Raw genomic sequence first — 26,155 nt, 5'->3', positions numbered from 1 at the left:
ATGTTCAACCAATCAAAGTAGAAGAGAAGAAGTTTTACATAGAAAGTTTGATTGAATGTTTCAAGACGTAGAATAACATCATCAGATTAACTAATGCACCAAAAGACATCTAATTTATCAAAACAAAATTACTAATATCATAAACTATACAAGCAAATAGTGGAGATAAAACTGTATATGCAAACCGTTAAAATGTATGAGAAAATCGTGGGTTGTCAACGACTTTGTTTCAAGTTGACCCAACATTTTAACTCAATAATTTCTTAACAAACAATATTTTATTCATGTTGAAGAACTATTGTGAATTTAGGGTATTAGAAGTACACTCTTAATTAATTGTTCCACCTTTAATTAAACTAGTATTTCAACAAACAGATGTTCAAATGCAATGTTTTAGGAGTAATTTTGCAATCAAATGGTTAAAATATACTTTTGTACCTCCGACATAACATTCTAATCAAACAATGTAAGCCTATAACAAATAGTCCAGCAATTGGACAACAGTAATTTTAGGGAGATAAGCATTCTCTCTTCCCATCGATACAAACTCAATTTTAGGCCACCAAATAAGAGGAGATTTTTTGGGAAAATCCTTACAGGTACTCCTTTTTTTTTTTTTGGGACAAAGTGCAAAAAGAGGGTCACCCTCCAACCGACTTGACACTATAACTAATACAATGAAAATCAGCCATTAGTTCTTTGGAAATTTTTGGTAACCATTAGTTCTTTGGAAATTTTCATTATTACATAGTATTATTTTATCCACAAACAACAACCCACATGTAAGCCTTAAAAATTGACATGAATTAATTTCTTTAGCATATAATACTGTACTAAACATTCTGAACTTAACAAATTGTAAGACAGGAAAATTAATCAAAACATCACAATGATGATGTTACAACAAAAGTATAAAAATACTATGCATATTTGAGCCTACTGATTTGGAAGACCCAAGAATATATGTAGGTGACGAATTGCAGTTAACAAAGAGAAAATAAATGCATATTTTCACATCATACTATAGACTTCCGGAAATTTTTCAACCCTCGCAACTTCAAAGGACTCCAAACAACTGGCTTTTTCTGCAGGGCAACCACGGTAGGGTGCTTTGGCCTCCACGAACCCTGTTGAGGAGGGCTTGCCATAAACCTCCTACTGCTCATAGGTGTTGCTGCTTCCACAGAGGAACTAGCTACGGCTCTTGTCTCTGGCAGAGGAGAAAACACCTTTGAAAACCGCCTTACCCTTGATGCCTCCCTGAAAAATGAGGGCCCTGGTAATGCACTCTCGCGTTTTGACTTACTAAGAGGTGTTTCATGGTAATTTGACTCAGGACGGAGTGTTGCTATGGAGACCCTTCTTCTGGGCTGCATAGGTTGTGCCATAGTTTCGGTTGATGGTCTCACTGCGACAGAGATCCTTCGTGGCCCCCTCATGGCTCTTGTATTTGATCCATTCGAAGTGTTTTCTTTACCATCGTATGAACTTGAGAAACGAGAAGAGAAAGTAGAAGTCTTCTTGGCTTGGACAGGTGATGGTTGGGGCATGTAATTGGATATCTTTCGCAATGGCATCCTTGCATTTGAAGGACCTAGCGGAGGCTTCTTCTCTGTTGTGGTTCTTTGTGCCTGTCTTGGTTGCCTGATAGAAGCAGCAGCTCTATTTTCCTGTTTCTGTCTAGTTTTCCTCTCCTCCGCCAGTTGATTTTCAAGATCCCGCACCTGTTGAGATATTTTTCTTAAGAAAAATGCTTGGTGTGGAATACATATCACGCATATCAATGGTATAAGAAAGTACCTTCTCCTGAAGACTTCTGCAGATATGCTCTCTGGCAGAAAGCCTTAACTGCAAAGATTGCACACTATCCTGCAGTTTCTTTGTCTCTTTATCATCATGCTTTAACTTCTCAGCCTGTTAAAAAAGGACTACAAGCATAAGCTGCATGCAAAACTGAACAACATTATCAAGCTAAATAACTGCCCAAAAACATACCAGATGCTTATACTTGAGGAGCTCAGAGATATCTGCTTGTTTGCGGGCTGGACCATATTCAATTCCCTTGACTCGACTAGCAAAGTTCAGGGAGCATAGAGTCTCACCCAGGTCTGCAGCACTAGGACTAATTTGGACGAACATCAGGGTCTTGCAATCACCTCCTGCAATGCCATTGAATAATGGAGATGGGTAAGATGAGATAAGTAAGCCATAACTCAGTTCAATAAGGCTTCACTGCTATATACTTCTTCAGAGATAGGCTAAGTTTCATTATCTTACCTAAAGAGCTCTGCAACATGTGGGTGAGTTTTGAGTTTCTGAAAGGTAACAACAATTAAGTTAAGATGATGAAGTTCAAAAATATGCTGAATGTCTTGAAAAATTTGCATATAGAAACATTTACTCGACCTGTATGGAACGTGGTTTGTTTTAGTTGCAAGAGCAGAGATGACATCACCAAGAGCTGAGAGGGATTTATTGATGAACTGAGATTCCTTCAGTCTTTCACCCTCAACTTCAATTCTTCCAACACGCTCACTTCCAGCCAAATCCACCAACCAAAGGTTGCTCTTTGTCCTTTGTCCATTCATTAAGTTTTCCCCTTTCACAGTAATCCGCAGCAAGCTACAAGCATGGCCAAATTAATTATTTTCACAATAACGGCTGCTCCAATATTTCTACCATCATTGCATTATTTAATGTAGTTGCAGGAGTCCATTATATAACATTCAGAGCGTGAAGACAGACATATACAACATTGCAGACAATAACAGGTAGCATTCAATTATATCAGAGAAAAATTACCAATGGGAACGGCTACTGAATTCATTAGCATTGGTTGATCCAACAGATCTCACTCGGCTCCCAGTCTTGAGTAATTCCCATACTTCATCTGTACCATAAACATGAGCTTCAACTAGCCCAGGAATTTCTTGTGTTCCTTCTGGAGCTTGTTTTATTTCCAACCTGAGTAAACAAAATGCAACACTTAAGGCATGTTTGGATTGCGGGAGATGTATTACTAGGGTAATAAAAGTCAAACTAAGCAAAATGAAAGTGAAAATAGGGAAGGAGGAGATAGTGATGGTGTGCTTATAAGGAAAATTATGCAGTGAAGGTGTGGTATGAGGTGAAGAAAGAAGAACTAATACCTTATTTTGGGGGTAATAGTTACACTAGGGGGAGGGTGGCTAACTATTACCCTCATTATGAGGGTAATAATTCCTCCATCTCTCTCTTTTCCTCATGGCACAATTACTTCATTTCATTTGTAAACACCATACCTCCTACAACAACACCTCTATATACTTATATTTTTTCAAGTTTGACTTTTATTACCCCCTTAATATATTACCCCCAATCCAAGCAAGGCCTTAGACATTCTAAACCCTATACAAGTGAGCCTTCCATACTAAGACATTTGCATGACAAAATCAACAGCTTCCATTTTACAGCTGATCTAACAAAGGAATAGAAAGGCCAAAATGCAAGGACGAACATTAAAGATGATGAACTGATCATAAGTCAGAACTCAAGGTAACAAAAAGTCAACAACTGCCTAGCCAGTCTTTAGATACTCTACTAAAATTTCTGTAGTTCTTTAAAAAATTTCTGCATAAGTAGTGGTGAAGCCTTTTATTGATCACTTAAGCATGTAAGACCAAAGGCCAAAGGAGAAAAGTGACAGAAGTGACAATTCCAGAATTAAGCATGAACACCTTTTCTGAGGATATTTGGAACCTGGCTTCGATTGTTGTAAGCCACCCCTAAGGAAGAATTTTTACTTAACAGTATTCAACTTTCTGTTTTAAGAATCACTTACTTCTTAGGTGGTTCACTGGTGTTCTCCACCAACAGGTCCCTTATTTTTTCATTGTAGACCTCCAACATGCTGACAAATAGTTCATATTTCACAGTACTGCTTCTCAGATTAGCAATCCTAAATAACTCCTCCAAAGTTCTATAGTTAACCCCTCTATTCTCTGGTGTCCCTTCCATGGTAAAGGTCTTTCCAGTTCCAGTTTGTCCATAGGCAAATATGCACACGTTGTAGCCATCCAAAACAGAAGTGACAATTGGAGAAGTTTCTGCAAAGACCTCCTCTGCAAAGTCAAAAATCAATGTCAATGAAACACCAAAGAAGTGTAATTGCGCTCCCTGAAGTTAAATTCACTATTAAAAGGGCAATCAAAGCGATCAGGTACCTTGGTCAGCTTGGGGCCCAAATACATGGTCAAACTTGAATTGTTTCTTTGAAGAATCAGCACAAGTTATATTCAATTCATGGTCCTGGGAAGGAGGAATTTCAACAACAGAAGTCGACCCACTTGCCCTTTCATCTTGGTTCAATGGTCTGCATCTACAAAAGACCCTAATATTGCCTTTCAGCTCAATTACTTCATTGTACAGCCTCTTCCTTTCAGCATATTCTTCAATGTACTTTTTCTTTAGAAGCTCAGACTCTTCCATGTACTTGTTCTTCAAAAGCTCATGCTCCTCACCTAATAACAACAGTTCAAACCCATTAAAAAGTTAACCAGCAGAAAAAAAAAAAAAAGAAAAAAAGAAAAAAAAAAATCAGATACTTGACAAATTGAAGTATGAGATAAAAAGAGCAACATACTTAAGTGCTGAAGTGTATTCAGAACTTCAAAGCCGGGAAATTGATTGCTCGTTATCTCCTTTACCTCGACTGATAGAGATGTATGCTCCTTCCTCAAAGTCTATAACAATCACACAATAAGGTTCCCATCTTATGCAAGATAAACAACAACAATAATCATATTGAAATTCACCTGAATTTTGTTACTTAGATCATTGATTTTCCTTAGTATTGGAAGCTTAGGCTCTTCATCAACTGAAACTGCTTGGGATTCGTTCGAATATTGACTTGCATCAGTAGAATTCGTATTTTCCTCCACTCTATCTGAAAGTTCAAGATATCTTTCTACACTCAGTGCTATAATACATAATTCTGAACAATTAACAAATTTTCAAGCAAATTTATGAAACCAACAAATTTAACAACAAATTAACAGCCATTGCACGAAAAAAGAGCAAATTTATTTCCTAAATTATTCTTAAATGATTTCATAACTAACCAAACAATAGAGAATTTTTCATTTCCGGTGAAATGAGATGTCCTAATTAAGACCCTAATATCAAATGTTTCGGGAATGAAGAAGATAATAAGTGCAATCCAAGAATCAAACATCATCACATCCGAAACCCTAAATGATCAAGAAATCTTTAAACCCAATTTCTTCAACTAACAAACACTCGCTAAGTTCAAGAATTTCACGGTAAACCTAGGGTTTTACTCGAGTAACAAAATTGAAATCAACAACAAAAATACTAAAAAAAATCATACAAAAGAAGACTAAAATTAAAACATAAGTAAAGAATCTTGAATTGTTACCGTTTTGAGCATGTGGTGTTGCATTTGCTGACTCCATAAATGAGTTTGCGTCGCCATTTTCTCGAACGATTTCTACAGTTTGATCTGCCAATAAAAATGAAAATAAAGTGAAATTCGAATTATTTTAGAAAAAATTCCGACGAAATTGAAAATTTAGAAAGATGAATTGATTAAATTCTACTCACCATCCATTTTTCCACAAATTAATTTTGCTGAAAAACAAGTAAATTGAAGAAATCTGGAGATGAAAATCAGGGATTTCAAGAGAATATGAGAGAGAAAGTGAGCTTGAAAGTTTGATTATAGAGAGAGAAAGAGAAGGAGTGATATTGAGAAGATGGCGAAATCTCAAACGGTCAGAAAAGTTGTAAATTTGAAGGAGGGAGTTTAATGTTTTGAAAAGGAGAATGAATTGGAGCCGTTTGATTACATTTAACGGCTACTTTTATGATTTCTGGAGCGTCTTGTTTCTCTTGGGTTGGGCTAATGATGTACTAGACCCGGTTGTAAATATGGGTTGGACTTTTGGGTTTTTTTTAAAATAAAGGTAAGAAAAATAATCATTCGAATATCCTTCTCACGAAAAGGAATTTTTAATGAATTTGAAGAAAAATATACGAATTACTTAGGAATTTTTCCTCACGAAGTCATGAGGGGAATTTCTAAATTGTATTGGAAACCCAATACTATTATATGGTTTCAATCTATTTTTTTATTTTATTTTTTATTTTTTTTTAAAACAATGGTATCTCATGTACAATACACGCTACGAAGTACAAGTATATTAATAACATTATATATTCATAATCTGGTAGATGACTTACTAATTGTTTTGAGAGATAGAAGTGAAATATATTAAACACTATTAGCATGTGTTCAAATTCAAAAGAACTCTAAATTAGTAAATTACCCCAAAAAAGAAGTAACTTTAATCGATAAATCTATAAACATATTGGTCAAACTATACTTAAATATCAACTCAATTAATAAATCTAACTCTAGAACTTAACAAGTCATATTAGCGAAAGCTAGACATAGGTCGAGCCATGTAAGTCCATGTGTCATGCTAGCTTACTTCATACTTAAGATTTGTGTCATATAAGGACTAAAAATGAAGTGTTATGACCCAGTAGTGTAGCTCTCGAGCCACTTCAGGCTTGTGGCAAGCTCGCATGTAGTCGGGCCATTTTCATGCCAGTGTGGCTCATGCACAACTCTAATCCAAGCCAGTAAAACAATTAAAAGCAGACGTCTCCTTTATCAATGATATTTTCTGGTAATGTAGTTAGGATAAGCAGAATCTGACAGAACAAAATCAATGGCCAGTTCTTCACAACCAAGCTTGTTGAGCTACCACCATACTTGCTGCTCTTCTTCCTCTAATTCCAACTCCACTCGTTTTCCTTCTTCATTTTCTCTCTCCTCTCTTCATGGATCCACCAGAACTCAATTTCCCAGAAATCTTTCACTCTCTTTAACTAAAATTCATGCTAAATTTGAGAAATTTGAGGGCAGTGAAGATAATCCAGTACAGTTGCAGCAAGAAGAAGTCCAAGAAATTGAAGAATTCCCTGATCAAGAAATAAAAGAAGAAGATGATGAGTGAGATTCTATATATACTGATTTTCTGATTGTTTGTTTTGTTGCTATTGGAAATTTTGATCTTGTAAAAAAATAAAAAAAAAATAAAAAATAAAAAATTGGAAGAGGTGTGAAATAGGGGGAAATTGGGCGTGATGTGAAATACTCGAACGTAATTAAAGATATTATTGATCAAAATTATATCTTCGTGAAATATTGAATGGGTAAAACTTAAGTAACAAGGTTGTAGTTTGTTTTACTTTGATGAAAATTTCATCTTACCTTTTCATTGGCGAAATTGAAATGATCAGTTTTTTTGTACAGTTTTTTTTTTTTTTTTTTTTCCCTATTGGTTTAATTTTCATGCTTGAAATTGAGGGATTATATTATGGAGTTTCATGTCTGAATTTAGATTAAGCACTTGATTAATGCTGTAATTTGTGTTAAATGGGATGAGTAGATATTATGCCAATATGTTCAGTACATGATTGTTTAATTACTAGTATAAGTATAATCCTCGGCCTAATTGGCATATTTTCTGTTCATAGCTGAAGTGTATTGATGGCCATGTAATTAAAATTATTTGACAGTTGCCTGCCTTCTGACTTGGAGGGTGCAGTTCGACAATCCGGTCAAGCTAGTGCTTCATTCGTGGATTCTGGTGGAACAAGGGCCATTGTAGGTGCTTCAGTATTAGAAAAGAGTTGTTGCCTTTTCAATTAGTTATAGTTCTTGATTAAATTTCCTGATATTCCCTTTTTTAAAAATAGTTAAGGAGGGGATTAAAAATTGTTGAGGGTGCTTTGGGAAATCATGTCATATGCTTAATTGTGAGAAATCAAGAATGTGACAATTTATTTCTGTACAATAGAGTAATTAAAAACTAAAAAGTAGTCTGAATGTCCTGCAACAAAAAAGGTCCTCTTTCAGATAGTTCAGATCCAACTCCTAATTAGTCCTATTTACAAAAACGAGTGGTTTAGTAAAGAAAGAACGATTTATATTCTGAATAACAGGAGCTAAGAGCTTACATGTACTTTTAATTAGTAGATGAGTAGATCATCAGTTTCATCCATTGTTTCATCTTATACTTAGTAAATCCAATGATTGAAACTGAGAATAAGAAATGGCTTTGTTTTCGGATAGAGTGTGTAATTTTATGGTAGTCTGATGCTTATTTCTGGTAGATCATCAGTTTCCTTTTTGCCTTTGGCAGGTTGAGTTGTTAATACCTCAGCTGCAATTTTTGGATGATGAAGGCGCACAAGCTGAGCTATGGGAACTGTCAAGGGTTTTCATAGATACGCTTATTGAGGAAACAGGATGTCAGGTTAGTTAAAAGTATTAATCTATAGCTATCCAAAGCATAGAATAAGAATAATTATGCAAAATAAATTGTTCACTGGCATACTGAAATCTTGCACCTTGGAGTTGCTTGGCGGTGATCAACTGATTCTTTACCTCTTCTACATAACTAAGTTTTATATTTTGGATGAACAGAAAGTAAAAGCAATCTTTCCGGATACCGGAGCTGCTGCACTTCTGAAGTATCAATGGAAAGATGCTGCTTTTGGATTCTCTAGGTATAGCATGCTTTATCCTAATTGCTGGTCTCTGTCTTGTTGTATAGTATTTTTTGTTTCTTAGTAGTCTATGCTACCCTTTTCATGTTCATATTTCCTTGCAGCTTAAGTGATAGGAAGCCTGTAGAAGATGAAGATGAAATTGTTGTTATGGTGGTTCCTGATTATCAGATGTTGGAATATGTCCAGAAAATTGCTTCACTTCTCTCAGACGATCCGGTATTTACTTATGTTGGCTTACATTGTCTGTGTGAGATATAGTGTCCTTTTTTACTCGGTTTGCAATGCTAAGTCCGCCGTGCTCTTTTTTTCTTTTTTTAATTCCAAAAAACAGTTGTAATACTTGATGTTATGTGTTTGTTTTTACTTCTATCTGTTATTGATACAAAAGTCACTTTTTCTTTTGGATGTATAGAAATAAGATCGCATTTATAACAACAATATTTTACACTAGTACTTACTGAGAATATACTGGTAATGTCCCCTTTTATTCGTCATCAAAAGCATATACCGGAGTATCGTGACTTTGATGAATGCCGTATTCTGGAAACACAGGAGTCAGCATATCAGATTTACATTTCCAGCCTTTAACATTGGTTAAGTGTCTTGCTGGACTTGATTGAAAAGGGCTGCAGTCTGGACGCTCAACTTTGAATTACTTGCATGTTAAAATGAAGGGAACCTGGTAGTTTGATGATAATTGCAGTCAATAAGATAGACCCTTAATAAGAGCTATAAAGGAAAATTTAAACTGTTATTTTCGAATTTCAGAGTACGATACATTGTGCAATATTGGTTTTCCACTCATACCTGCATCTGTCTTATGAAATTCCTCATAACTCTGTTAGCCAAGACCTCTCATCATGTGGAATCCACGTCTTGTCAGTGAAGATGTGGGAGTTGGATTCAACGTTCGGAAGTTAAGACGCTACTTTCTGAGGTAAATTTACTTTTCTTCTCTGTCATCCTCAAATTTTTAGCTCATTTGACCAACACTACCAACCATACATAAAGATCAATCAAAATCACAGCTGTTTTATCAATTATCAGATTGAATCTTATAATCACTTGTGCTTCACATACTTCTCTTCCAGTTTATATAGAACTTGTCTGAAGAATGTACTCTTAGTCACTCTGGTTCAACCTTGTTTGCAAGTATTAAGTAATATCTGATATATGATGCAGAACATTCTCCGTGGTTTATTCGATGAGACCTTTCCCATCTGGCGCAGTGTTCAGGTGTTATCCTGGGTAAGTCCACAATTCCACAGTACCATTGTTGCATACTAGTTTGCTTTGTTACAAATTTAAACTCATTTTCTGCTAATTGTTTTGTTTTTACAGATTATGGAAGGTATTCTATGATGATAAGAATAGACCAGGCAGGTATCTGCTTGCAAAAGAACTAATTAGTCGTCCTGATGCTGAAGAACTAGAGGTCCGTTTCTGCCTATCACACGGTCCATAAATACCATGACATATCCTGATCCAGCAGCTTAAAGATGAGAATGATATACAAAAAATGAAATGAGAGACTCGAAAATGCTATTAGGTTTATAGTTGGGACATTCAGAGATAGTAATTCCAATTTCCAAGTGAAACGTATAAATTCAAGGCAATGTGCATATTATTTTCTGTTGAAGTGTGTTCTTTCTCAATTATATCTGCTTGTATCTAATGCAGTATATCTTTGGAAATGCACAAGAGAAAGAAGAAGAGGGACCGTCCTTGTTTGCTAGAGCAGCAGGCATATTCTCCTCGATGAATAGGTTCATGAGAGTCATATCAAAATAACCATCTTGGTTTTAAGGCATGCATCCAGACATTCCAGACTCTACTGCATCAGCAAAATTCCTTCCAATGCCTCAGTAAATCTGTAATTAACTGTCAGTGCCTTCCAAATGAGTGAAAACTTTTCTATATAATATGGGAGTTATATAAAATCTTAGCATAGTTATTCATTGTTAACTCTGAATGAGTTTCATTTGGTAATTATTGATGGCATAGACACCATCTCAGCCAATCCTTTGATATACATGGGCCTTGGCTGATGAGTGATGCACTTCACATGTATAATAAAAGCCATGCCCATAGTTAAAAACAAAAGGGCTAACCAAAACACAAAAGAATTGTTAATCCTAAGATAATGACATACCTATTATTTCGAATTTTCAAAATATACAAGGCTAATTGTTTAGAGGTTACATCGATTAAGATGATAAGTTGACAATGACAACTTTGATGTTTTATTACACTGCACCACTCAAACACTGCTACACATCTTTCAGTCGAGATAGACCTCACAGAGAACCTTGCACCAGCAATAACCACTTCTGAGAACAAGTTGCTTCCATGGACATTTACAAAACAGTAAGGCCGTCACAGTAATTCCAACCATTAAGTTTAATTCGTGGAGTAACTCCTGGAGGAGCCTCAAATGTCATCTTTATTGACATGATCTCACCAGGTACCAAAGAAAAATAGTTGTCAGAATAATGCACAGGAAGTATCCTTGTGTCTTCCGTGCCCTTGCTCTCTTTTTCTGAAGAATGAACTGAGAAATGCAAGAAGAAAGCAACCCCTGCATCAGCTCCATTGATTTCAACAACCCTCGACCTGTTACTTTCCCGGAGAAAACAACTGTTAATCTTCTGGAAAAAAATAGCTTGCAGTTTGTTTTCAGTGGTATCATGCGAGAATTTATGCAAGGCATCATCATAACTATCATCGCCGACTTTAAGGCAGAAAATGTTTTTGTTCAGCTGATTCTCACGATTTGGCTTTTTTGAGGTGTTCTCGACTTTCATCAGTACTTCATAAGTGTTATCTTGACTGGAAACTTTTGATGTTATCTTCAGAGGAATATTTTTCGTTCTATATGGTTCAAGCAACTTGTAGTCACCACCAGGTAGATGCAACCAGTAGAAATTCCTCGATAGAATACAATGATCTGACATGTGATATAGCTTGAGGAGAAGGAAGTATACTGGCTTTGGATTTTGTGATTCTGGATACTTCATCTCTGTGATAGTCAGTGTCTTTTTAGGAGGTACTGTGAGCCTCTCATGGACATTGTAGTATGGGCATGTCCCTTCCAGATCCCATACCGAGGCTTCTACAGCTATATCAGATAGCTCATCTGATGTTGTATTAACTACCTGAAAAGGAAATTTAACTTTCATTACATCTAGAAGCAAACATCAAATCCATATCCAGAGTATGGAACAAATTTCAGCTCAAACAACTGTAAGTCTGTAACAGATTAAACATATACTTCCTCCATTTTATTTACTTGACTTTCCTAATTGGGAATGTCATATTACTTGGTAAGCTTTTGGTAGTCAAACTCACTAAATTACCCTTAGAAATTGCATGTGGGGACAACCATGTGCACCAACTACACTTTCTCTCTCCACTCAAATATTTTGCCAAAGGCTATGGGTCAAGTAAATAAAACAGAGGAAGTATATTGCTGCAGTCACATAGCTCAATTCGAGATAAGGTTGTGAAAGCTTAAATCAGATATGTACCTCTATACAATAGGTTGCAAGGTTTAGCTAGACATGGACAGGTTCGGCAGCAGAACGGCATCCATAGAAACCACCTGTTTGGTTAAGAAGGTGATCATAAAACTGACCCCTCAGACCTGTCCATGGATTTTGGGTTTTCCATATTAGGACACCTGTAAATTTACTCCACATATGGGAAGTCCATCCCTCAAGTAGAGCTCTATATTGTACATAGTTAACAAGTTGAGCCTGCGACAATAAGACATGTCAATCCACAACCTACATTGGTTAAAGCTCCATAAAATTATTTTACCAAATAAAGAGAAATGTGAGTTCACCTTCAAGCAAAAATCATCCAGATCATTTGGAGTTCCATATTTTAGGATCTGATCATGAACTAATCCTGGTTTAGAATAAGGTATGTATTTATGGTAATCCCAGATTTGGTTTGGCACCTCTTCTACATAACCACTGTCAAGTTTTTTAAATAATGGGATCTGCCAACCTTCTTTCGGCATAGTCGCCCTAATAGTAGCTGCCACTGGCATTCCAACAGACCCAACCTCAGGATTAAAACCATAATTGTAATAGTTGTCCTTAAAGAAGTCTTCAGGATTCTGAATTTCATAAGGACCATCTGTAAAATTTCCTTGACCATCAGCAAACCCATCCCACATCGACCCTTGAACATAAATTCTAGTACCATCCAAATATTGACTAGGATCAGTACCAGACACCACGATTTTCTTTCCCATCAAATTTCCATTGACGTGTTCAAAGTCTGGATGGAGAATAAGGTCGTGTTTAAGAGCGGCATTAATGTCATCTGGTGGGACTTGTTCATTTCCACCAACCCACAATGCAAGACTGGCATGATTCCTAAGGAGTTTCACTGTTTCTCTAGCACAAAGCAAAAAAAGATCATGGTCCAAGGGACCATTTGGATTAGATATAGGATCTCCTCGTCCATCAACATCTCCAGTAATCCAGAACTCCTGCCACACCTGCCAAATTAATTTACAGCAGGGATGAATTCACTACAAGATGCAATTACATTCTCCAATTGCAACATAATTAATTACTGCAAAGACATACTCCATCCGTTTAATTATAATGGTCACACTTTGAATTTGGCACTACTTAGAAACTACTCGCACTTTGACCTTTGTTTATGATATGTCACAATATGTATTTTTGAAATATCAAATTTTTATGAATTTTACATATACATAATCAAAGATATTAATGCTCAAAGTTTTACATTGTCAAACATGGAAAGTTAGAAAAAGAATCCTATCACACTGATGATCATGAACCAAGAATATTGGATATCAGTTCTATCCTTGTAAAAGACAAGGTCTCAATGAAAACAGGAACTAAGGCCCCATTCACTTCACCTTATTTTTGCTTAACTGAAATTATTTTTACTGAAGTTAAATTATTTTTGCTGAACTGAAATTAATTTTACTGAACTGAAATTAATTTTACTGAACTGAAATTATTTTTGCTAATTGAAATTATTTTTACTTACTGAATATTATATTTCTTCTTTAAAGTTACTGATTTTTACTGAACTGAAATTATTTTTACTAAACTGAACTTATTTATGCTGAACTGAGCTTATTTTTGCTGAACTGAAATTATTTTTACTTACTGAATATTATTTTTTTAAAGTGAAGTGAACAGGACCCAAGTCTGGAAACAACTACATATTCAGAAATCCCTACCAGAAAATCAGTGATTCCTTGGGATATAAGATGATGAGAGACAGTAAAGAACAAATAGAGGGGGAGAGCATGAGGGCAGAAGTGACTTTGTCCAAGCGCTACTCTCTCTTCATGGTCTATATTTTTCTCTATCTCTTTCCTTATCCTACGTAAATAAACTTTTTTCCAACAAAATATTCTAAGATCCTTACAACTTTAAAAATGCTGATGGATTATAATTCCAAATGCAATGTAAAACCATGTCACATGTCTTTATGATTTCCCAAATTGCCACGAACGTGGTACGGACCCCCTTTCCACAAACCAAATTTGTGCATTACAAAACGCCATCCAATTCGCAGAGCACTGCAGCCCGGTTCAACAAGCCTATCATCTATGATCCACATCATTGAAGAATTTTTTTTTAATTATTTACTTCCACTGATTTCTTATACTTGCAACACAATTTTTGGCATGCTATTTGAGGATATGATTAGAAAAGGTAAATTGAAGACTTTCTTCTTATACGTGGTAAAATTATTTCAATTAATTTGTCTGTTTACTTAGTCTAATATCTTCCTTAAAGTGTGTGCCAAAATGGGGTGTTGCAAGTAAATTAAAACGAAGGAAGTATTATTCATTTCATCCCTGGGAATAACCAACACATTACAGGTAGCATTCTACATCATACTTCCTTATATATATATATATATACACACTTGTAACACACTCATTTCACACTTGCTAATGCATTATTCAATCATTTATATCTCTTATTTTATTAAAATATTATACTATGAAAGTATAAATTAAGACAAATCTAACAGGAATAGTTCATGTTTGGTTTTTTTTTTCTTCTTAATTATAAATCATCAAAGGTAGTAATAGTAGCATATGTGAATAGCTCTAAAGATAAACGTTGCAAGTAAAAAAAAAAAATAATAATAAAAAAAAAAAAAAACGGAGGAAGTATATAACAGTGTTAATTGGCAAATTGGAAACTTCCAATTATAATCAAGGATATGTTTTCCAATACCTAGTATGTTTGTAATGACCTAATATAGGTCCAAATTCTTCTTGTATGGGTATTTCAATGGTATCAATAGCAATAATAGGTTTAATAAAATAATAATGGCTAGCACAGCAACATAGCAATATATGTCACAAAATAATTTTAAACCACATGTTACAAAATATTTATGTAGAACAGAAAGTTTTAAATCGTTTACAGAGGCACAACATAACTAAACAGTCAATATCTCAATCCATTGCCCTTTTATAACATTCACATCCAAAATTACATATACTACCTCCGATTACTTTTATATGCAACTTTGGAATATTTTCTCTCTTAAATAATACTCCAAAGTTGCATATAAAAGTAATCGGAGGTAGTATCATTTTTCCAGTCTCCAGATATACCAGAAAGTTTTTCCCCAATGCAAAAGAACTCAGCATATATTCTACAAATAGTCAGTCAAAAGCACACTTATCTTCCAAAGAGACTAATCAAATCATTAGGTGAGGGGACAAAGATACAATAGAAAAATAATCAGATATAAAGAAAGATTAAAAACTGAATGCATAAAATCAAGTATATTTCATTTCACAGACCAAACACTCCGAAGGAAAGAACCAGAGTAGAAAGATTAAAGAGAATAACTTACCAACAAACCATATACATCACAAAAATGATAAAATTCCGGTCTCTCAGCCAGTCCCCCTCCCCAACAACGCATCATGTTAAAGTTCATATCAGCATGGAACTTTATATCTGTTTGATATCGCTTCTTGGAAAGCCGCAATAAACCATCTGACAAAATCCAATTACCACCACGGATAAAAACAGGTTCTCCATTAACCTTAAACAACCTGTAAACAATAATGATGTAAGGATGACTGCATGAATTATATGATAATGTAAAAATTTAGTTGTTTCCATACCTCCCACCAGTTGCACTATCAACATAGCTCTCAATTTTGCGAAATCCAAATAAATGGTGCCACATATCAGATTCTCCAAAACCTTTGACATCCACAGAAATAGTGACATCATATAATGATTGTTTGCCCATACCATTTGGCCACCAGAGATTTGGCTTGTAGAAGAAAATCTGCACTTTGAATTTAATAGAGGCTTCAGAGCACACAATAACTTGATAATAAAAAAAACGAATTTCACTCCATCCACACAACCAAAGTTTCATTCCGAAAAATCTCCTGCAATCCTAATGACATTCATTGACCAGAGGAATGCAAGGATTTGTGTCAAGGTCAAGGAAAATAGTTAAGTCATATTGAGATCCAACAGACTTAGCAAAATACTCACTGAGAAGTGAGAACAAACAACATGAATTGGAACTCAGCCCGAGTAGCGCCAATAAGAGCATAATCAATCATCTTCTGGATCTTGCAAATGCAAAATAAACTAAGTCTAGTACCAATTGCCACAAGAGTATATGAGAAGGTCTAAATAAATGTACAAAAATACTGATCCACTCAAGATTTAGATTAAGCTGCTTCCAATGGTCTTGCATTATAAGTAATTTGATAAATAAATTCTACTCCAACACGAATAGCTACCAACCAGCAAGGATCCAACAGATCCACATCTGGTATTTGTAATATGTAAGCAACCCAGCCTTAACTGGTATTTGTAATATGTAAGCAACCCAGCCTTAACCAAGTACAAACAAAGATAAGGCTCTAGAAAGAATATGAAAAGTAAAGAGTATATCCCATGCATTCACCCCCAAAAAAGGTTTTACACAAACTACTAGCAATAGTAGCAAATTCTCTGACTTGTATAAAGTGATGTTTTATACACTTAGCAGTAGTTAACACAACTTTGGATTTGGGAAGTACACCAGAATGATAGCAAGAGATGACCGCTTTGAAACTGAAAGACAAGTACAAACCTCAGGAAATGTGTACTGAACACGTGCTCCTGGAGGAATTGACAGATGTTGAGTTTGAAGATGCTCCACCAGGCAAATATTATCCTCAACTTCAGTTTCCACTTGGATGCTTAAAGAACAATTTGCAACCCAGCCACTTCTATTTTCCAGCTCTACAGTGGTATGCAAGTATGCCCTCTTATAATCATCAAAGAATGAAGATACCAAATGGGGATCCATGATTTTAACTGGCTGGATTACAAGATATCAACATCATACATTCGACATAATTATTCACAAGATAATAATTATCACAAGAACAAGTGCAAGATTACAAATTTAAACATGTGAAGTTAATAGAATACATTTGCAGTAAAAACCCAGTGCACTGTCAAAGCAATAAATTACTGATTGGTAATGACAGCTAATCCTTGTGATTTAGGTAAACATAAAACAGAATACACATACAATCGATTAAACAACATATTTGGGCCAATCTTACAAATATCTATAATAATAAAAAATAAATAAAATAAAATAAAAAAACCCATTAATTCCATCCATCTTGAAATAATGGAATATATATTTCCAACTGCTATGAAATTTAGAGACTTGTTTAGAAAAAAAACGTAATGTAACTGGTATAGGAGACAGATTTTTGAAGTTTATACTCACATTCAGAAAATCTTGGAGTACAAAGCTTGCCAAAGCAATGCTTCTTAAGGTGTGGAAGATAATTAGTCATAAGATGAAACCTCAAGATTCTTAAATATTTTGGACGAATACTTACCCCAGTGGTGGAATGTGAAACCTCATCCCAAATGCCAGTGTTTCGGTCCCTGTTGTTCATTTCAACAGAAAAGATATCTGCATAAGAAAACGTCATTCATTTGATTCATAACCTTTTCTGAATATGCAAAATGTATCATGAACCCAATGCAAATTAAAATGACTACATAGTATATAGCCAGTGACAGCCAGTGTAAAACTTTGTCACATCGCTTAACATGAGCCACAATGATTGAGAGTAGTACTAGGATGGGTGACCTCTTGGGTAGTCCTCATATTGGTTCATGTAGTCGACCCCACTTAAGGGATTAAGGCGTTCAAGCAGAAGAAGAAGACTTTGTATATAAGAGGAATATAGCCTTTTTTAGATCACTTATGAGAGTTATGCTAATTAAAACCAAGCGAGCTTCACAGTTACATGAAAAACCTGATAATGATATCTTGTACAATACTCCGTATATAAGAACTTTCTCCTCTTGACACCAACATGACTGATTGGAAAATTAATTGTCATATACTACATTCATTAAATGTAGTAACATATTAGCTGTGCTAGCTCTATTCATGAGTCATTCTAACAAAAAACTTATATGGCACGTAAATTTTGAAAGTATAATTTGAATTGCAATCAAAGCCAGTAGCAGAAGAGCAAAGGTAGAACCTAATAATACCACCACTAAGCTTTGCTCCCTAAAGCTACTTTTCTCCCTACCACCCCCCCCCCCCCAAAAAAAAAAAAATTGAACACATGGGGGAAGCAAAGAAATTCCAGACAAACACTTCATTTAGTCTCATGTGAGCACCACCTGATAGGAGTCATCCAATCCCAACCCTCCACATACTGGGCTGCAACATCTTTTCCAATCTACCATGTAGAACAAAGACAGGAAAGGAAAGGGAAATGGTCAGTTAATATATATTAGTAAATTTTCAAAGAAGTAACATAAAATTGCACATTCACTGCTTTATGAATAGATAAAACACACTAATAAGTAATAACCAGACAGGTATATATGTCGCATATTTTTCAATAGAGAAACTTTGTCAAATGAAGTACATATCTGTATTCCATCCACCAAAAAACAAAAAACGAAGTGGCAACATTGACTCATGAGGCAGACATTACATTAAATCCAACAAAATGCATATTTTGGAGATCTTGTCTCAACAAATATCCATGTAATGACACCAACCCTGAAAATCCTGGTTTTTTTTTTTAAAACGGACACTCCTTCAGACCTCAGAGCTCGTGATGGTAAAAAAATTCTTATTGAGTGTAGCCTTGAAACGTCAGCTCTTTCTCTACATGGTGCTTATGATTATAAGAGGGATCAAATTTTGTGAAGCCTTAATGTGGTTATTTTTAGATCTTGGTTTCTACTAATCCCATATATGGCAACTTCTATAGTAATCTTTGTTTGAGTTAATGTGTTCCAGTAATTACAACAAGATCCACCATCATATGCATACATATAGATTAAAAGCAGAAAATAGAACGAATATTTGCCACAAATTTTATGGAAACTTCTACAGTTAAATGCTCTATTAGACTATTACCTAACATCAATATAGACATACCAGTACCATTCAAAAAATAAAAATATAGACATACCAGCATCTGACACTGTTGTAACTTTCAAAGGAATAGATTCCTCGGATCAATGTATAAAACAAATAAAACTTGTGTGCAAAATTATAAAAATTTCATACCTCGTGATCACCACCTTGACCACCTGTAGACGGAATCTTCCCGGGATGATCCGGAGGGTGAACAATAACAGCTAAAAGGTTTTGACCATCAGGAGACAATATATCGGTGACATCAAGGGAATGCCTACGGAACATCCCCTTTCCAAGAACTCTTTTGTATCCATTTAAGTATACCTCTGCAGAGTAATTTATGGCACGAAAGTTCAATTCCACATGCTGGTTCACAGCCTGGAAAAGTTTGTAAACACAAGATGGTGACCAAGTAATTTAAAAAATAGCACATCCTGGATGAGCATATCAAAGAAAGCAATTCTTCATAAATCAGAAAATAGCCCATATCTAGATTAGTGTCAAATAAAGCACCTGTACTAACAATATACATTAAAATAGATTCCATCTGTGGCATAGAGAACAGCAAGTCATCTGTTACACACCAGCTTACACGGAAATTTTGTGAGAAACCAGAATGTATAATGCTCCCTCCCAGAATCAGCAATGTCAATAATTGAATTGTTTTCCAAACCATAGAATGGATTAGGCAGCGACTGATTCTCTACCAGGGTCGTCAATACCCTGCACAAAAGAAATACATAGCATCCCTGATCAGCACGCACATAACTCGACTTCAACTACAGCATAAACCTTCTCCATCTGCATTTACACTCCAATGTACTTAATCTACACAATTTTCATATTAGAAGGGAAGAATTGTAATTTTAGCAATGTACTCTGGCAGAAGAATTTTCATATTTCATTCTTTAAAAAGAGAATCTATCAACCAAAGTTTGATAAGTCAAGCCAAATTCTAAACTTTTAATCAACATCAAGACTCCTAGATTAGTTGATAAGCCATGCCAACTTGCCAGAGTTATACATGACAAGTACTGTGGCCTCTAAATCTGGCGTTGTATTCTATCATGGGTAAGGTTTGGCCACTTCAGGGTTTTCTAATGAAATTAAACTAACGCCAGAAATAATTACTTTCAATTGAGCTATATTTTCATAAGACGATAAATAATTATACAAATCCAATAAGATTTCATCCTTAAACCAAATGACAACAGATGTAGTAGCCCACAGGTCTTACTTCATATATGTTAGTCACCCCACCTCTTCTTAAATGTGGGACAAGCAGGACAACTAGTCTCGTATTAAATTTATTTCCTATAATGGTACTCGTATTAGTTCATAAAATTCATGACAAAATCGTGTGCACTATTATTTATATTTTTCTTTTCAATGATCATTAAAATAGCAACACCAGCCAAACTAAAACCCAAAAGAATCCACCATTTTATCAAAATTCAAACCCAATCAAACAATTAGACATACATTAACACAAACCATCAATTAAACAGAGAGAGAAACGAATGATTACGTTCCGGGGACGATGGCGGTCATCCAAGGTGAAGAAGGACCGGAAGGTGGGTGAGTAGTGGTGAGTTGTACTCCGGTGAGGTCAACCTCAGTGGATCTTGCAGCTAACCATCCCGAATTAAGCAATGTTTTCCCAATTTCTGGTGACAAAATTCAAACCATTGAATTGCTATAGAGCCTTTCAACATTTTTTTTTTTTTCAACTAGTCATTTGTGATAGAAGCTTAATGGAGGTACAGCAATTTTGACCATGCATGTTTGTCCATCACTTATTTCAACTTAGATAACTTTAATTATATATCATTATAAATTATTTAAAAAATTAAATAATGAAACAATATATATTGAGATAAATCTTATAATAATTAACATAATGATATTTATTGTTACATACTAGTAATTAAACATCGTCAAAGCTAGTAGGGGAATATTGTAAAAAATAATTAATAAAACATAAAATTGTTGTGAAATTGAGGAATTCAATATGCATTATTAAAAACACGGACACATCTTGTGCATAAAAAGACTTGTAGTTCACATAGTGCACTGGGCTTCTTATCTTTATTAGTAAGTAGTGAATCAGTTCCAGTCTCTCAACATGCCTTCCTCGACGTATTTGGCACCATTTTAAGATTAGATATTCTTTTCTTTTAAGTCATAACTAGTCCTAGTGTTCGTGTTGTTATTTTCGTAATTTTGCTTTCTAGTCGGAGTTTTACAAGAGTAGGTGTTAGGATATACTTCCTCCATTTGATTGTAGTTTACATATATCTTTATGCATATTTGTCAATGCATGATTTCAAACATCAATATCTTTTCTTTTGAATATAGAAATCTTATAAAAGTTGACAGAAAATATACAACAAGACAAATTTAACAAAAACTATATCACTGCATTTTTCTTAGTGATAAATCACAAAAAGAAGTCAAAGTAATTTATGTGAGGAGTGTCTAATATAGTGTTTGAGGTGAATATGTGAAAGGATTACAAAGGAGATAGTGGCGCATTATTTCATTGAAAAAACAGATATGGTAAAAAATACGGAGTAGTAGGATAATTTTCATTTAACATGAGAGAGCATGGGCCCTAATTTTTTTGGTAACAATAGTGGACCTTCCTAGGCAAATGATAAAAGAAAGTGTAAAAACTAATACAAATAGGGAATATTATTTTAACAAATTCAACTTAATATACAATTTTACATTATAATGGCCGAGGGTGACATCCATTTCTAACCATTTATGCTATGATAATGTATTTTATGTGATTGCATGCATCCTTAGGCCCCGTTTGATTCGATGTAAAACACTTTCGATGAAAAATTAGTTTGTATGGAAAACATAATTTCAAGGAAAATCACAACTACAAATTAGGTTTTCCTTAGTTTGGTTCCATCAAGAAATTATAGATAAATTAAAAATAGGGGAGGAAATGTGAGGATTGAGGGGAAGAAAGTAAAAAAAAAGAGGTAAAGAGGAGGGAAGGAAAATGTGGCTTCCTTGTTTTACACCATTAAGAATATAATTTTCCACCATTGAAAAAATAGTTTCCACTTCTTCACAAAACAAACAAAGGAAAATGAAAAAAAATGGGAAAATCATTTTCCATGATAACATTTTACATCAAACCAAACGGGGCCTTAATCAAAGTTGGTGCTTTCCCTTTATAGTTTGTGTTGTTGTATGCTATATAGTTGGTGTTGTTACGGCCCAATTTTCCATTATTGTTTTCATAAGTTTGGATCAATTGTAAACACCATTGTCGTTGATAGGTATACATGAAGACTAATAAATATAGTGGAATGAGTTAGGAACTCAAATTTTAGTTGGCAAAAAATATTAATCTTATATTACAAGTTAAATTTGATCCGTCAATGTATCAAATCCCTAAATGATCTAGAAACCACTTAAACTCAAGAATTTCACAGTAAACCTAGAGTAATTTAACTCGATTAACAAGATTGAGAATTCAACAATCACAACAACGTTAATAGTAGTACAAAACAAAATCAAACAAACAATAAGGAAAACAAGAGCAAGAAATCTTAAATGGATAAAAGTTAAAAGTATTCTTCAATTAAAAGTTACACACACCATTAAATCAAAAGAAAAGGTGAAAAAAGCAACGAAATTGAAAATTCAGAAAGAGAAATTGAGTGGACTCACCAACCATATTTTCGACAAATGAATTTTGCTGAAGAACAAGTGAATGTAAGAATTCTGGAAATGAAAAAATTAGGGATTTCAGAATAATTGGAGAGAGAAAGAGAGCTGCATAGTTTGATTTTAGAGAGAGAGCTGTGATTTTGTGAAAGAGAGGTAAAAAGAAGGGGGCAAAATCGCAGTTAACTTGGTTTTAACGGCTACTATTATGATTTAAGACTTCATTGAGTGTCTTTAGTTTTTCTTGGGAGAAAGAGTAACGTCAGTGGTAAGACCAGAAATTTACTGGCATCAAATTTACCTAACAAAAATATTTGTAACATGGATGGAAGTGGGTAGATAGTGAAAATTGGAGTATGTCGAGTTAACTGATAAAAGTGAATTCTCAAAAAAAATCACAACTCGAGTTTAATCTTGATTTGTGAGTTGAATAATATTCGATATCACGAGAGTAAACACAATGGTTGTCCACCAGCATTGTAGTTATTAGTTATTTTATTAATTTTTCTATCTTCCACCTCATTTATGACCACTCTTTTACCCATTTAATAATCAATGTATCCCAATAGTTAACCACAACTTTTTGGTTATACATTTTCTCTCCTACTTTTACCCAACTCCACCACACAATCTCTCTCTTAAATCCTATCATATATTACCTCCGTGTTTTTTTTTGGTTGACATCATTTGACTTTTACACTATTCATCAACTACACTTTGACTAACTTTTGTGATTTATAGCTACGAAAAATATAGTCAAGTGGGATCTTGTTTGAATCATCTCAATGTATATTTTATTAATATCCACTTTTTATAGTTTTACAATGTCGAGAATTAGAGATATTAATCGTTAAAATAGTGCGTTGACAAGCGTGAAAAGAGAAAGGTGTCAACTAAATAAAAACGGAGATAGTATAACTAATGCACTTGGTAATAATCAATCAAAACTAATAATTATACATTAACATACATTAATTAGATAAAATGACTTATGTTTAAAAATAATGCATTTTGAGATTTATTTAGTAAGTAATTAGTCGTTAATTAAGAAATAAACAATAATTGCAACTTTACTAAATTCCATAATAATAATAATAAAACGTATTCTCCTTTTGGAATATTCATCTCTACACAATCTATCTATCTATTACATACTACTAAAGCGAATTACCCCTCGTGAGAAGGGCTTCCTAATTATTTTTATCTTACCATTAAAAGAAAGAAGAAGAAAAAAAAAAACGAATCTAAGGGGACACTTGGCAATGTATTATCATAAAATTTCCAGCCAAAATTACTTTCTAAAAAAAAAATCATTATTATATAAAATTGAAGTTTGTATTTAGATTATGACTTTTAATTTATTTTATATAAAATATAAAGTAAACTTCCTAAAATATCAACTTGCGCATTATAACTATAACATATTTAAATAATACAAGTATATTTTCGATCTCTCACATGTTTTTATTGTTTTAAAATATATTTCATACATTTAATACCTGATGAATCGATTCATTATTATTTTTTTTATTTAATTATATTATTATTATTATCATTATTCAACAACCGTGCAATAATGCACGGGATTTAACCTAGTTTGATTTACAAGAAAGTAATATTCACTTTCATAAAAATTGTTTCAAAATAACTAAATATTGGGCTCATTTTATAGAGAGAAATAAAATAGAGTCGTTGGTACTATGTTTTTTTTTTTTTAAGAATTGTATTTTAAAAATTATGACCGTTACAAAAATTACAATGGTTATAAATTAAGATTAAATCTCAGCCGTTGATCAAACAAATGGGTCACATTCTCCTTTTGCCACGTTACCAAGGACAAAAATTAAAACCAAAAAGTTGGTATTATTTTAATCAATAACCTATTTTCACAACCGGTTATTGTTGTAACCTGGTTACAAGATTTTTTTTTCCCCAAAATTTTCTCTCTCCTCATCAATAATAATAATTATTTACTAAAAGACACACCAGCCATGACACGTGTCATCTCCTGGTGTCCTTAGTATATATATATTTATAGTTTTTAAAAATAAAACTATTTAAAGAAGCAGATATTTTGCATATATAAAAATAAATATAAATCTTACGGTATATTGAATAAATGTACCAACCATCAATTATCTCCTAGAATTAAGGAAACAATAATAATCATCAAGTAAATATCTACTAAATATACCATGATTGTCCTAACATATATATTACGGTGATATATAATCATGCAATCTTCCCTTAAAAAAATAAAAAAAAATACAAAAATACAATCTTTGATTTAACCAAGATACCCTTCAAAAAAAGCAATCATAGACTTAACAAAGATAAAGAAGCAGATATTTTGCATATTTAAAAATAAATATAAATCTTACAGCATATTGATCAATTATCTCCTAGATTTAACGAAACAATAATAATCACCAAGTAAATATCTACTAAATATACCATGATTGTCCTAACATATATATTACAGTGATATATAATTATGCAATCTTCTCTTAAAAAAAAATCTTTAATTTAATCAAGATACCCTTCAAAAAAAATAATCTTAGACTTGATACCCTTCAAAAAAAAGACTTAACAAAGATAAGAAAGGTCAGTTAATATAAATATAAACTATGCAATTTTTTTTAACAAGTAAGTAATAAATAATAGTAAGTAATATTATACTTAACTTTATAGTTGACTCACTTTTGGTAACAAACAATTAGTAGTTAGGTTATATACTATTATGTCTACATTTTATTTTAATAAAGATGATGACTATATAATTAATTATGCAATCTTAGACTTAACAAAGATAAGAAAAATTGAATAAATTTAAGAAAAGTCAGTTAAATCATGCAATATTCTTTTTTTACCTTTTATTTTTATCTCAATTTTTCCAAAACATCTTACCTAACCATTATAAAAAGTATTAATCTAAATTTTTGAATCACAAACTTTAAACGTTATTTCTTCTAATGGCACAAAATTATACACTTATACAAAATATCAATCTGTCAAATGAAAATATTACTATACAAGCTAGGGTTATCTACTTATGAACTATTCCATCTTTTAAAAATGCAAATGATGTAAATTCTCTAGAGATGTCCTACTAGATGAATAGGTATGTAATCTAATGTTTGTCATCATTTTTTATATATGTGTATAAGTTGTGCTAGCATTTTATGGAATTTCAATATTTATGTTTTTTTTATATTTATTATTATTACTTTTTTTATATAAATTAGGGAGGAAAGATCCAGGCTTCCGTAAAAAAACTCCTTGCTTGTGATATTTCAAACTAATCAGCGGAGGGACAAGTTTATAATATTTCAAAATTTGGAGTTGGATTTAATAATGGATCATATAAACCCACGTACGGGACATGCGTACAAAATTCTTTTTAAACACTTAACTACAGTCAATC

General features: G+C 33.6%; 2 protein-coding genes and 1 pseudogene across 2 annotated transcripts; 1 reads left to right on the top strand and 2 right to left on the bottom strand.

The window, feature by feature from the left end:
* Positions 1-787: 787 nt before the first annotated feature.
* On the bottom strand, positions 788-6,264 carry LOC110736922 (kinesin-like protein KIN-14S). The gene is made up of 12 exons (XM_021917259.1): positions 5,602-6,264; positions 5,417-5,500; positions 4,794-4,924; positions 4,622-4,721; positions 4,203-4,499; positions 3,821-4,100; positions 2,803-2,964; positions 2,407-2,622; positions 2,278-2,315; positions 1,996-2,159; positions 1,801-1,914; positions 788-1,724 (listed from the first exon to the last, which is right to left on the bottom strand). Exons 1-12 carry the CDS (start codon positions 5,606-5,608, stop codon positions 1,017-1,019), a joined length of 2,301 nt encoding a protein of 766 aa, XP_021772951.1. The 5' UTR covers positions 5,609-6,264; the 3' UTR covers positions 788-1,016.
* Positions 6,265-6,673: 409 nt separating this feature from the next.
* Positions 6,674-10,544, top strand: LOC110736921. The gene is made up of 9 exons (XM_021917258.1): positions 6,674-7,018; positions 7,588-7,675; positions 8,214-8,327; positions 8,498-8,580; positions 8,685-8,799; positions 9,429-9,520; positions 9,766-9,831; positions 9,925-10,018; positions 10,264-10,544. The coding sequence occupies exons 1-9, from the start codon at positions 6,735-6,737 to the stop codon at positions 10,372-10,374; spliced, it is 1,047 nt and encodes a 348-aa protein (XP_021772950.1). The 5' UTR covers positions 6,674-6,734; the 3' UTR covers positions 10,375-10,544.
* A 62-nt stretch (positions 10,545-10,606) lies between these two features.
* On the bottom strand, positions 10,607-22,908 carry LOC110736920 (annotated as a pseudogene).
* Positions 22,909-26,155: the final 3,247 nt, after the last annotated feature.

This window comes from Chenopodium quinoa, unplaced genomic scaffold (assembly GCF_001683475.1).
Source record: "Chenopodium quinoa cultivar QQ74 unplaced genomic scaffold, ASM168347v1, whole genome shotgun sequence".
NCBI lineage: Eukaryota > Viridiplantae > Streptophyta > Magnoliopsida > Caryophyllales > Amaranthaceae > Chenopodium > Chenopodium quinoa.
This window is presented reverse-complemented; position numbering and strand designations above follow the sequence as displayed.